The sequence below is a fragment of the Somniosus microcephalus genome, chromosome 11 (genome assembly GCF_052327205.1).
Source record: "Somniosus microcephalus isolate GS21.2 chromosome 11, FLI_Smic_1.0, whole genome shotgun sequence".
In the NCBI taxonomy this organism is placed as follows: domain Eukaryota; kingdom Metazoa; phylum Chordata; class Chondrichthyes; order Squaliformes; family Somniosidae; genus Somniosus; species Somniosus microcephalus.
Genome location: NC_140997.1, coordinates 18,820,793 through 18,834,072, shown reverse-complemented (window position 1 = coordinate 18,834,072; position 13,280 = coordinate 18,820,793). Strand labels below are relative to the sequence as shown.

At 49.5% G+C, this 13,280-nt stretch overlaps 1 protein-coding gene across 7 annotated transcripts in view; it reads left to right on the top strand.

Moving 5' to 3' along the window:
* The first annotated feature begins 4,542 nt into the window (after positions 1–4,542).
* The window catches only part of dhrs7b (dehydrogenase/reductase (SDR family) member 7B), a 37,580-nt gene continuing 28,842 nt past the window's right edge, over positions 4,543–13,280 (top strand). For 2 of the 7 annotated variants that reach the window (XM_086000280.1, XM_086000275.1), the window contains exon 1: positions 4,654–4,817. Coding sequence is in view for 1 of the 7 variants with exons in the window: in XM_086000273.1 (XP_085856399.1) it covers positions 4,579–4,643 (65 nt within the window). In the remaining 6 variants the exon portion in view is untranslated. The other 5 variants (XM_086000273.1, XM_086000279.1, XM_086000276.1 and 2 more) reach the window with 5 other exon arrangements.

Sequence of the window (13,280 nt, the reverse complement as noted above, 5' to 3'; positions counted from 1 at the left end):
GTCGCCTTCGTCTCCGTGCCCACTTCTTTGGCCAGGAGTCTTCCCCCCGCACGGGTGACCCTTTCTCCCGCTTTCAGGATTCTCGTTCTACTTGGACCCCTCCCTCTGGTCCCCTAACCTCTCTAGATATTTTCATTGTTAACTGACATGACATCGGCCGTCTCAGTTTCTCTGCTCCCCTCTCTCACTCCAACCTACCCCCCTCTGAACTTGCAGCACTCCATTCTCTCCGATCCAACCCTAACATCATTAAACCTGCTGACAAGGGTGGTGCTGTTGTTGTTTGGCGAACCGACCTCTACCATGCGGAAGCTGAACGCCAACTCTCCAACACCTCCTCCTACCTCCGCCTGGACCATGACCCCACTAGCAAACATCAAGCCATTGTTTCCAAGACTGTCACTGACCTCATCTCCTCTGGAGATCTTGCCTCCACGGCCACCAACCTCATAGTTCCCCAACCCCGCACAGCCCGCTTCTACCTCCTTCCCAAGATCCACAAACAGGACTGCCCTGGTAGACCCATCATTTCAGCCTGTTCTTGCCTCACGGAACTTATCTCTTCCTATCTCGACTCTATTTTTTCTCCCCTTGTCCAGTCTCTTCCCACCTATATTCGTGACTCTTCCGATGCCCTCTGTCACTTTAACAGTTTCTAGTTCCCTGGTCCCAACCGTCTCCTTTTCCCTCTACACCTCCATCCCCCACCAGGACAGCCTGAGGGCGCGCCGCTTCTTCCTTGAACAGAGACCCAACCAGTCCCCATCCACCACCACCCTCCTCCACCTAGCTGAACTTCTCACATTGAACAACTTCTCCTTTAACTCCACTCACTTCCTCCAAATTAAAGGTGTTGCTATGGGAACCCGCATGGGCCCTAGCTATGCCTGCCTTTTCATGGGATATGTGGAACATTCTTTGTTCCAGTCCTACTCAGGTCCCCTCCCTCACCTCTTTTTCCGGTACATCAACGACTGTGTCGGTGCAGTCTCCTGCTCTCGCCCTGAACTAGAAAATTTCATTCACTTTACTTCCAATTTCCACCCTTCCCTCACCTTCACATGGTCCATCGCCGACTCTTCTCTTCCCTTCCTTGACTTCACCGTCTCCATTTCTGGCGATCGGCTTTCGACAAACATCCACTACAAGCCCACCGACTCCCACAGCTACCTGGACTACACTTCCTCACACCCCGCTTCCTGTAAGGATTCTATTCCATTCTCCCAGTTTCTTCGTCTCCGCTGCATCTGCTCCGACGATGCCACCTTCCATACTAGTGCTTCCGACATGTCTTCCTTTTTCCTCAACCGAGGATTCCCCTCTACCATGGTCGACACGGCCCTCGACCGTGTCCGTTCCATTTCCCGCACTTCTGCTCTCACCCCTTCCCCTCCCTCCCAGAACCACGATAGGGTTCCCCTTGTCCTCACCTTTCACCCCACCAGCCTCCACATTCAACGGATCATCCTCTGCCATTTCTGCCACCTCCAGCGTGATCCCACCACCAAATGCATCTTCCCCTCATCTCCCCTTTCAGCATTCCGAAGGGACCGCTCCCTCCGCGACACCCTGGTCCACTTCTCAATCATCCCCAACACCCCTTCACCTTCACCTGGCACCTTCCTGTGCAAGCAGAGCAGATGCAACACCTGCCCTTTTACCTCCTCCCTTCCCACTGTCCAGGGCCCCAGACACCCCTTCCAGGTGAAACAGCGATTTATTTGTACTTCTTGCAATTTAATATACTGTACTCGCTACTTACGATGTGGTCTCCTCTACATTGGGGAGACCAAACGCAGATTGGGCGACCGCTTTGCGGAACACCTCCGTTCAGTCCGTACGGGTGACCCTGAGCTTCTGGTCGCCTGTCACTTTAATTCTCCGCTTCACTCCCACTCTGATCTCTCTGAAGGGTCCCAGACCTGAAATGTTAACTCTGTTTCTCTCTCCGTGGATGCTGCCTGGCCTGCTGAGTATTTCCAGCATTTTCTGTTGTTATTTCAGATTTCCAGCATCCGCAGTATTTTGCTGTCGTACCAGCATAGACTAGTTGGGCTGAATGGCTGTATATTCTATGTGATATCAGCTGGAGGGCGTTTCCCCTCATGGAGAGCTCCTGATCTCAGGGAAAATGTGCTGAGAAAGGAGGAAGGCAGGCATTTTCCCACAGCTGATGATATCCAGTCCCACAGCAGCACGGTTACCCACCCTCACAGATTGGGTCATCTGCTGCTCCGGGGAACATAGGAACAGGAGGAGGCCATTCAGCCCCTCGAGCCTGTTCCGCCATCCAATGAGATCATGGGTGATCTGTATTCTAACTCCACCCACCTGCCTTGGCTCCATATCCCCTAATACCCTTGGCTAACAAAAATCTATCGATCTCATGTATAAAATTATTAATTGAGCTGGCATCTACTGCTTTTTGTGGGAGAGAGTTCCACACTTCTACTACCCTTTGCATGACGAAGTGTTTCTTAACTTCTCTCCTGAATGGCCTGGCTCTGATTTTAAGTTTATGGCCCCTTGTCCTAGACTCCCCCACCAGCGGAAAATGTTTCTCTCTCTCTACCCTATCCATTCCTTTCAAAATCCTAATATCCTCAATCAAATCACCTCTCAACCTTCTATAGTCCAGGGAATACAAGCCTAGTTTATGTAATCTCACCTCATAATCTAACCCTTGGAGCCCTGGTAACATTCTGGTGAATCTACGCTGCACTCCTTTCCAAGGTCAGTATATCCTGTCTGAGGTGCGGTGCCCAGAACCTGTACACAGTACTCCAGATGTGGTCTAACCAGGGCTTTTTGTGTAGCTGTAGCAAAAATTACTCCCCTTTATATTCTAGCCCTCTAGTTATAAAGGCTAACATTCCATTAGCCTTTTTGAGGTTAAGGGCGAGATGCCGTTTTCGCGAAGTAAAATTGGCCAGAAACGTGTGGCGATTCGCTGGCCGATTTACACATTAATAACGACGAGCGTCGTTCACATGCTGTTATCTTTACAGCGAATTCTGGGCCATGGTTTTGGAGCATTAAATTGCAGTTACCAATTCCCACCACAAGATGACACTCTAAGTGCACCTCACTCTCTCGCCTCTCACTTAAAATCCTTATCATGTACTTTCTCACCCAAACCACAAGCTGGCTACACTGGAATCTCCATTCTCTGCTCCCTGAGTCACCTCTTTATTTTTTGTCATTTCAACAAACTTAGCCCCCCCCCCCCTTCTACTCTGACCTGCTTAATCTCACTCTTCAGCTAAATTTCCCCCCCATTCCCATGGCCACCCTCTCGACCTTGCCATCTCGCATGGCCTCACCACATCCAAGTTCTTGATCACCAACCAGGCCTGGCCATTTTCTCATTTCCCTTACCACCTGCATCTCTCTGCCTTTCCCCAACCCCATTTACCTTCACCATCCCCACTGGGAAAACAAAACTCTCCCCTAGTTTCCTCATTAACTCACTCTTAAACACCCAGCCCTTTCCTCTGGCCCACCGCCCATCGTGACATCTCTGCTGTTTGGACCCTTATTGGCACCAAATCACTCAGCTTCTCAATAATAATAATAATAATAATCAACTTTATTGTCATTGTTAGTGCGCAAGCCCCAAATGCTCCACTTGGTGCAGTCTCCCCATCCTGGCACCTTCATTACAACAGTGACCAAACTTCAAAAAGTACTTTAGCAAAATACTGCGGATGCTGGAAATCCGAAATAACAACAGGAGACGCTGGAAAAACTCAGCAGGCCAGGCAACATCCGTGGAGAGAGAAATAGTCAACGTTTCAGGTCGAAAAGAAGGGTTTCGACCTGAAACGTTGACTCTGTTTCTCTCTACACGGATGCTGCCTGGCCTGCTGAGTTTTTCCAGCGTCTTCTGTTGTTATTTCAAAAGTACTTTGTTGGCTGTAAAGCGCTTTGGGATGTCCTGAGGTGGTGAAAGGCGCTGTATAAATGCAAGTTCTTTCTTTTTACCTGCTAACATATTATCTCTTGTGCAATATTACAAGATAATTTCTTGTTTCTGCAGGAAAGTGTCTGGAATAAAGGAATAACTGGGCACAGCAACACAGGCCAAAACACCCAGCCTGACACAATGAGGCAAATATCAAATTACCAGCACAGAGTGCAATAATTTACCTTCACTTTCCCAGCCAACTTCCACCACAACCCACAAAAAGCGTATTTTAAAAAAATTCTATTTATTCACTATAATAAAACCAGCGGAACCAATCTCGCCTCCTCGCAGGATCACTCCGGAAGCCGTGTTTCTCAGGTCCGACGGTGATTAGTGTCCGGCACCGAAGCCCCGTCCAGCGGCCCCTATTGATTGGCTGTGGCGGACGGCGCGGCCGCTGATTAGTTCATGGCGCTGTCACTCAATGTAGTGGCGGGGGCGGAGCGGCCGCTGATTGGCTGATAGTACTGTCACTCAGTGTGGCGGGGGCGGAGCGGCCGCTGATTGACTGATGGCGCTATCACTCTGGGTGAGGAGCGGTGCGGCCGTGGATTGGTTGAAGCCGCTGTCACTCAGTGTAGGTGGGGGGCGGAGCGGCCGCGGATTGGTTAATGGCGCTGTCACTCAGTGTGGCGGGGTCGGGCCTGGCTGGGTGGATGCGGTCCCGGCAGAGCAGGTGAGTGAGGATTCACGGTAGGCGGTGCGGTTGCTCACTCCTCGGGCTGTGGCTGGAATTTATTGGTCTTCACCGCCCCAGTGTTTGCTTCCACTCCAGAGACTCGAGCACAAAATCCAGGCTGACACTGCAGTGCTGAGGGAGCGCTGCACTGTCGGAGGTGCCGTCTTTCTGGTGAGACATTAAACCAAGGACCCGTCTGCCCTCTCAGGTGATGTAAAAGATCCCTAGGCACTATTTTGAAGAAACGCAGGAGAGCTCGCCCCGGTGTCCTAGCCAATCAATCAGTATCGCTGAAAAACAGATTATCTGGTCATTATCACATTGCTGTTTGTGGGAGCTTGCTGTATATTACTCCTGCCTATTATTACTGTCACTGACCTCATCTCCTCCTCTGGAGATCACCCCTTCCCCCCCCCTGCGGCCACCAACCTCATAGTTCCCCAACCCCGCACAGCCCGCTTCTACCTCCTTCCCAAATCCACAAACAGGACTGCCCTGGTAGACCCATCGTTTCGGCCTGTTCTTGCCCCACGGAACTTATCTCTTCCTATCTCAACTTTCCTCCCCTTGTCCAGTCTCTTCCCACCTACATTCCGACGCCCTCTGCCACTTTAACAGTTTCCAGTTTCCTGGCCCCAACTGTCTCCTTTTCACTATGGACGTAAAATACCTCCACCCCCCCCCACCAGGACGGCCTGTGGGTGCTTTGCTTCTTCCTTGAACAGAGGCCCAACCAGTCCCCTTCCACCACCACCCTCCTCCACCTGGCTGAACTTGTTCTCACATTGAACAACTTCTCCTTTGACTCCACTCACTTCCTCCAAATTAAAGGTGTTGCTATGGGAACCCGCATGAGTCCTAGCTATGCCTGCCTTTTTGTGGGATATGTGGAACATTCTTTGTTCCAGTCCTACTCAGGTCCCCTCCCTCCCCTCTTTTTCCAGTACATTGATGACTGTATCGGTGCCGTCTCCTGCTCTCGCCCTGAACTAGAAAATTTCATTCACTTTGCTTCCAATTTCCACCCTTCCCTCACCTTCACATGGTCCATCTCCGACTCTTCCCTTCCCTTCCTCGACTTCTCCGTCTCCATCTCTGGGGATAGGCTATTGACCAACATTCATTACAAGCCCACTGACTCCCACAGCTACCTCGACTGCACTTCCACCCACCCCGCTTCCTGTAAGGACTCTATTCCATTCTCCCAGATTCTCCGTCTCTGCCGCATCTGCTGTGACGTGCCACCTTCCATACTAGTGCTTCCGACATGTCTTCCTTTTTCCTCAACCGAGGATTTCCCTCTACTGTGGTTGACACGGCCCTCGACCATGTCCGTTCTATTTCCCGCACTTCTGCTCTCACCCCTTCCCCTCGCTCCCAGAACCACGATAGGGTTCCCCTTGTCCTCACCTTTCACCCCACCAGCTTCCACATTCAACGGATCATCCTCCGCCATTTCCGCCACCTCCCACTACCAAATACACCTTCCCCTCTCACCTCCCCTTTCAGCATTCCGCGACACCTGGTTGCCTCCTCTATCACCCCCAACACCCCTTCCCCTTTGTCCGGCAACTTCCCGCACTCTGCGCTGTGTTTGCTAATCTGTCAGGGCAGCAGATGGACCATTGCGCTGGCTTCTGCAACCTGGGTTAGAGGGTGAAAAATATCGACCAGGGTTTCCCACCTGATCATTATCTTGTGAGCTATGTTGGAAAGGGGATGTGGGGGAATGCTGGGTCGCATGAGGCATGCCGTTCTTGGGGGGGAATAGCTTTTCTGTCGCATGTGATCTTTAGGACAGCATCACTTTAGGAATAACAGTGGAAGGTTACATTGGTTGAAACAGAGAGAAAGTGCTGAAACCATTATAATTCAGAATGGTTTCCTTCTGGACTTTACCACTAAGCCTGTTATGTAAATGATGGCCCAGGTTAACAGGCCTACAGGATTTTTTTTATTCATTCATGGGATGTGGGCGTCGCTGGCAAGGCCAGCATTTATTGCCCGTCCCTAGTTGCCCTCGCGAAGGTGGTGGTGAGCTGCCTTCTTGAACCGCTGCAGTCCGCGTGGTGAAGGTACTCCCACAGTGCTGTTAGATAGGGAGTTCTGGGATTTTGACCCAGTGACGATGAAGGATCGGCGATATACTTCTAAGTCAAGATGGTGTGTGACTTGGAGGGGAACTTGGAGGTGGTGGTGTTCCCATGCGCCTGCTGCGCTTGTCCTAGGTGGAAGAGGTCGCGGGTTTGAGAGGATCACTCAAATTTTCCATTCCTTCTAACTCGGTGGTCACTGCAACGCTTGTTTATTTCGGTCAGGCTTCTCCTTACAAACTGTGAAGCTAGATGACCATCCAGCTGTTTGCCTATTGACATTGCTTTGTGATCTCTACTCGCCCAGTTACATTAGACTCGCAAGTGTTTCGGTGCACTGCTCATTTCAGTCATCGGGCAGCAACGGGGGGTCTGTAGCAGCAAATCTGGCACAGTGCCATCCCAGCTGCATTGGGGTCTTGTCTCATGTTGCAATGCTGATTTTTTTTCTCCATGTAGTTAAGATGACCAACCGAGTGCAACGTATCCAAGTTTGCTGACGATACAAAGATGGGAGGGAAAGCAGTGAGTGAGGAGGACATAAAAAACCTGCAAAAGGACATAGACAGGCTAAGTGAGTGGGCAGAAATTTGGCAGATGGAATATAATGTTGGAAAGTGTGAGGTTATGCACTTTGGCAGAAAAAAATAAAAGAGCAAGTTATTATCTAAATGGAGAGAAACTGCAAAGTGCTACAGTACAAAGGGATCTGGGGGTCCTGGTGCATGAAACACAGAAGGTTAGTATGCAGGTGCAGCAGGTGATCAGGAAGGCCAATGGAATCTTGGCTTTTATTACAAGGGGGATGGAGTATAAAAGCAGGGAAGTCTTGCTTCAGTTATACAGGGTACTGGTGAGGCCACACCTGGAATACTGCGTACAGTTTTGGTTTCCATATTTAAGAAAAGATATACTTGCTTTCAGAGAAGGTTCACTCGGTTGATTCCGGAGATGAGGGGGTTGACTTATGAGGAAAGGTTGAGTAGGTTGGGCCTCTACTCATTGGAATTCAGAAGAATGAGAGGCGATCTTATCGAAACATATAAGATTGTGAGGGGGCTTGATCGGGTGGATGCGGGGAGGATGTTTCCACTGATGGGTGAGACTAGAACTAGGGGGCATAATCTTAGAATAAGGGGCTGCCCTTTCAAAACTGAGATGAGGAGAAACTTCTTCACTCGGAGGGTAGTAAATCTATGGAATTTGCTACCTCAGAGAGCTGTGGAAGCTGCGACATTAAATAAATTTAAAACGGAGATAGACAGTTTCCTAGCAGATAAGGGAATTAGGGGTTACGGGGAGAGGGCAGGGAAGTGGACGTGAGTCTAGGTTCGGATCAGCCATGATCCTATTGAATGGCGGAGCAGGCCCGAGGGGCCGTATGGCCTGCTCCTACTTCTTATGTTCTTATGTATGGTAGTTTAGTTGTCACGGTAGTGGACTAACAATCCAGAGGGGTCACATTCAAATTCCGCCATCTGGTAATTTGTGCACAAGCACTAGAAAATGACCATGAAAGCTGCCTTACTGTAAAAACCCAACTGGTTCACTAATGTCCTTGAGGGAAGGGAACCTGCTGTCCCTACCCAGTCTGGCCTTCAGCTGTGAGTCCTTCCCACACTCTGTGCTTGATTGACTTTTAATGCCCTCAAGACACCTAGGAATGGACAGTAAATACCGCCTGGTGTTGCCCACGGTCCAAGAACAAATATTTCAAATAACTATGGAGTAGTTTCAGCTGCTGTAAGTACACATGGGGGTTTAGTTATCCGTGTTCCTTAGTGTTGGTGAAACCGTGCTAAACTCTCGAGCACTTTCAGCCGTAGGGCTTCTAAAGGTTTGTTATACTCAACAGTTAAGGTCTCTATATTAGATAGAAACATAGGAGATAGGAGCAGGAGTAGGCCATTCAGCCCCTCGAGCCTGCTCCGCCATTCAATGAGATCATGGCTGATCATCCAAATTCAGTACCCGGTCCCTGCTTTCTCCCCATATCCCTTGATCCCTTTAGCCTTAAGAAATATATCCAACTCCTTCTTGAATATATTTAATGAATTGGCCTCAACTGCCTTCTGTGGTAGAGAATTCCACAGGTTCACCACTCTCTGGGTGAAGAAATTCCTCCTCATCTCTGTCCTAAGTGGCTTACCCCTTATCCTTAGACTGTGATAGAAGTGATAATTGGATCTTTGATCTGACCTACATTTGCTCCCGGTCAAGCAATGCCTCGATTTTAAAATTCTCACCCTTGTTTTCAAATCCCTCCATGGCCTCGCCCCTCCCTACCTCTGTAATCTCCTCCAGCCCCACAACCCCCGGAGATATCAGCGCTCCTCTAATTCTGCCCTCTTTAGCATCTCTGATTATAATCGCTCTACCGTGGGCGGCCGTGCCTTCTGCTGCCTCGGCTCTAAGCTCTGGAATTCCCTCCCTAAATCTCTCCGCCTCACTACCTCTCTCTCCTCCTTTAAGATGCTCCTTAAAACCTATCTTTGACCAAGCTTACGTTTATCTGCCCTAATTTCACCTTTTGTGGCTGGGTGTCAAATTTTGTTTGATAACGCTCCTGCAAAGCGCCCTCGGGACATTTCACTACGTTAAAGGCGCTGTATAAATACAAGTTGGTGTTGTTGATAAATAGAGCTGTTCAATCCTGCCATGTTCCTGAGTTATTCCAGCACATCAGAAGTTAAAGATTGAGGCTCCCCCTGCTGGCCCAGTTGATAAAGACACTGAGCCACACTGAAGGTCCAAGGTTAAATTCCGGGTACAGGAAACTCTTTTTTTAAAAATCCGGGACCGCCGTGGTGCCGGTTGATCAAAAAGTCCGGATTACAGAGAGGTATACTTACCAAGGTACGAGAGCCCCGTACACGGCCACAGCTGCAGGAGCCCCGGTTACACGGCCACAGATCCAGGAGTCCCTGTTGCACGGCCACAGGTGCAGAGATGGACCGGAAATAAAGGTTCTAAATTGGGGGAAGGCCAATTTTAATACGATAAGGCAGGATCTGGCCAAAGTGGACTGGGATCAGCTACTTGTAGGAAAATCCACATCGGAGCAATGGGAGTCTTTCAGAAAGGAAATTGAGAGAGTACAATGGCAACATGTTCCCGTAAAGGTCAAGGGTGGGACCAACAAGCCCAGGGAACCTTGGATGTCAAGGGATATACGAGAATGGATTAGGAAAAAAAGGGAGGCTTTTGGCAGATACAAAGGACTAAAGACAGAGGAAGCCCTAGAGAAGTATAAAAAGTGCAGGGGGATACTTAAAAAAGAAATTAGGAGAGCGAGGAGGGGCCATGAAATAACACTGGCGAGCAAAATAAAGGAAAATCCTAAGGTGTTTTATTATAAGTATATTAAGGGCAAGAGGATAACTAGGGAAAGAGTAGGGACCATTAGGGACCAAAGTGGCAAAGTGTGTGTGGAGCCAGAAGATGTAGGTGGGGTTTTAAATGAATTTTTTGCATCTGTGTTCACTGTGGAGAAGGACGATGTAGACATAGAAATCGGGCAGGGGGACTGTGATATACTTGAACATATTAACATCGAGGGGGAGGAGGTACTGGCGGTTTTAGCAGGCTTAAAAGTGGATAAATCCCCAGGCCCGAATGAGATATATTCCAGGCTGCTGTGTGAGGCAAAGGAGATTGCAGGGGCTCTGACACAAATTTTCAGAACCTCTCTGGCCACAGGAGATGTGCCAGAGGACTGGAGAACAGCTAACATAGTACCATTATTCAAGAAGGGTAGTAGGGATAAACAAGGGAATTACAGGCCAGTGAGCCTAACATCAGTGGTAGGGAAATTATTGGAAAAAATTCTGAGGGACAGAATTAGTCTCCACTTGGAGAGGCAAGGATTAATCAGGGATAGTCAGCATGGCTTTGTCAAGGGAAGATCATGTCTGACTAATTTGATTGAATTTTTCGAGGGGGTGACTAGGTGTGTGGATGAGGGTAGTGCAGTGGATGTGGTCTACATGGACTTCAGTAAGGCTTTCGATAAAGTCCCGCATAGGAGACTGGTCAAGAAGGTAAGAGCCCATGGGATCCAGGGGTGCCTTGGCACATTGGATCCAAAACTGGCTTAGTGGCAGAAGGCAGAGGGTGTGATGGTCGAAGGTTGTTTTTGTGACTGGAAGCCTGTGTCCAGTGGGGTACCACAAAGATCGGTGCTGGGTCCCTTGCTGTTTGTGGTCTACATTAATGATTTGGATGTGAATGTAAAAGGTATGATCAGTAAGTTCGCAGATGACACGAAAATTGGTGGGGTGGTAAATGGCGAAGAGGGTAGCCTCAGTCTGCAGGACGACATAGATGGGTTGGTCAGATGGGCGGAACAGTGGCAAATGGAATTTAACCCTGAAAAGTGTGAGGTGATGCATTTTGGAGGGACTAACAAGGCAAGGGAATACACAATGAATGGTAGGACCCTAGGAAAGACAGAGGATCAGAGGGACCTTGGTGTGCATGTACATAGATCCCTGAAGGCAGCAGAACAGATGGATAAGGTGGTTAAAAAGGCATATGGGATTCTTGCCTTCATTAGCCGAGGCATAGAATATAAGAGCAGGGAGGTTATGATGGAGCTGTACAAAATGCTGGTTAGGCCACAGCTGGAATACTGTGTGCAGTTCTGGTCGCCACACTATAGGAAGGATGTGATTGCTTTGGAGAGGGTGCAGAGGAGATTCACCAGGATGTTACCTGGGCTGGAGCGCTTCAGCTATGAGGAGAGACTGGACAGGCTGGGGTTGTTTTCCTTGGAGCAGAGAAGGCTGAGGGGGGACCTGATTTGAGGTGTACAAAATTATGAGGGGCATAGATAGGGTAGATAGACAGGAACTTTTCCCTTTAGTAGAGGGGTCAATAACCAGGGGGCATAGTTTCAAGGTAAGGGGCAGGAGGTTTAGAGGGGATTTGAGGAAGAACTTTTTCACCCAGAGGGTGGTTGGAATCTGGAACTCACTGCCTGAAAGGGTGGTAGAGGCAGGAAGCCTCACAACATTCAAGAAGCATTTGGATGAGCACTTGAAACGCCATAGTATACAAGGCTACGGACCAAGTGCTGGAAAATGGGATTAGATTAGATAGGGCTTGATGGCCGGCGCGGACACGATGGGCCGAAGGGCCTCTTTCTGTGCTGTATGACTCTATGACTAACCCCGGTTACACGGCCACAGATCCGGGAACCCCGGTTACACGGCCACTAATATATAGTAAAACTTACCTGAACCTACTCCTGAATTTTGCCGGTTGAGAGAGATTTCCGGATATTTCGGTGCCGGTTAACAGAGAGGTTCCTGTACTGTGCATTGGCTGACGGAAGGGAAAATCGAACAGGATTCTTGCTGCCAATTACTATCTTGGACTACCGCTGGAAAATGTGTGTATGTGAAACATGGGTTTGTGTTTTTTTGTATCTTCACCCTTTTCCCATGAAGAATAGTGTGAAGTGGTGAAAGGATTTGCAGGCTGATTTCCAGTCACATTATACCAGGGTGGTTAAGTCCTATACAGCGGGTGGGTTTCGTGGGTTGCCACAACCCGTGCGATGAGGAGAGCAACCCACAGCCACCAGACCAGACACGAGTTTCCCGCCAGATAGTCAACCCAGAATTCCAAGCTGAAGCGCTAGTCTCCACTCGCCGGGACTGTCTGGAGCGGGGTTCGAACCCCGCACCTTCTGACTCGGAGGCGGGAATGCTACCACTGAGCCCAAGGCTCGCTCCTGTGGGCGTGCGCGAGGATGAGCTCCGCCTCAGCTGTGATGCCCCCCACAGTCAAATAGCCTGGCTACTAGGGCAAGTGACTTGGCACAGCAGGGCTGCTCACCAGATCCCGCTCACCGCACGTGGCAGCCTTTTCTGTCCGATTATCGCGGTTCTGGATAAAAGTCCCCCAGGGGCTTCAAGTGGCTGGTCCTCCTGAGTGGTAACAAATCCGCTCGTTTTTTATGCGCCGTGAAGTGTCGCACTGATGAATGGCAGCGTGGGTGAGGCATTGATGGGTGGCTCACACTGACTGAGCCAGAACCCAGCAAGGAGCCAACACTGTCAGCAGAGGAAGAAACAGCGAAGGAACAAGTCACCAGACCTGTAGTGGGGTTAAGTGTTTGAGGAGCACGATAGCTGTAGAAAACAACTAGAGTGACTGAGGGGACTGAACGATTGGATTATGAGGAGCGATTACCTGAATTGAACATGTTCTCACTGGAAAAGAGAAGGTTGAGAGGTGATATAGGGCCCTTAAATATAAAATAGTCACCAATAAATCTAATGGGGAATTCAGGAGAAACTTCTTTACCCAGAGAGTGGTGAGAATGTGGAACTCGCTGCCACAGGGAGTGGTTGAAGCGAATAGTATAGATGTATTTAAGGGGAAGCTAGATAAGCATATGAGGGAGAAGGGAAGAGAGGGTTACGCTGATAGATTTAGATGAGGAAAAACGGGAGGAGGCTCGTGTGGAGCATAAACACCAGCAGAGACCAGTTGGGCCAAATGGCCAGTTTCTGTGCTGTAAATTCGATGTTTC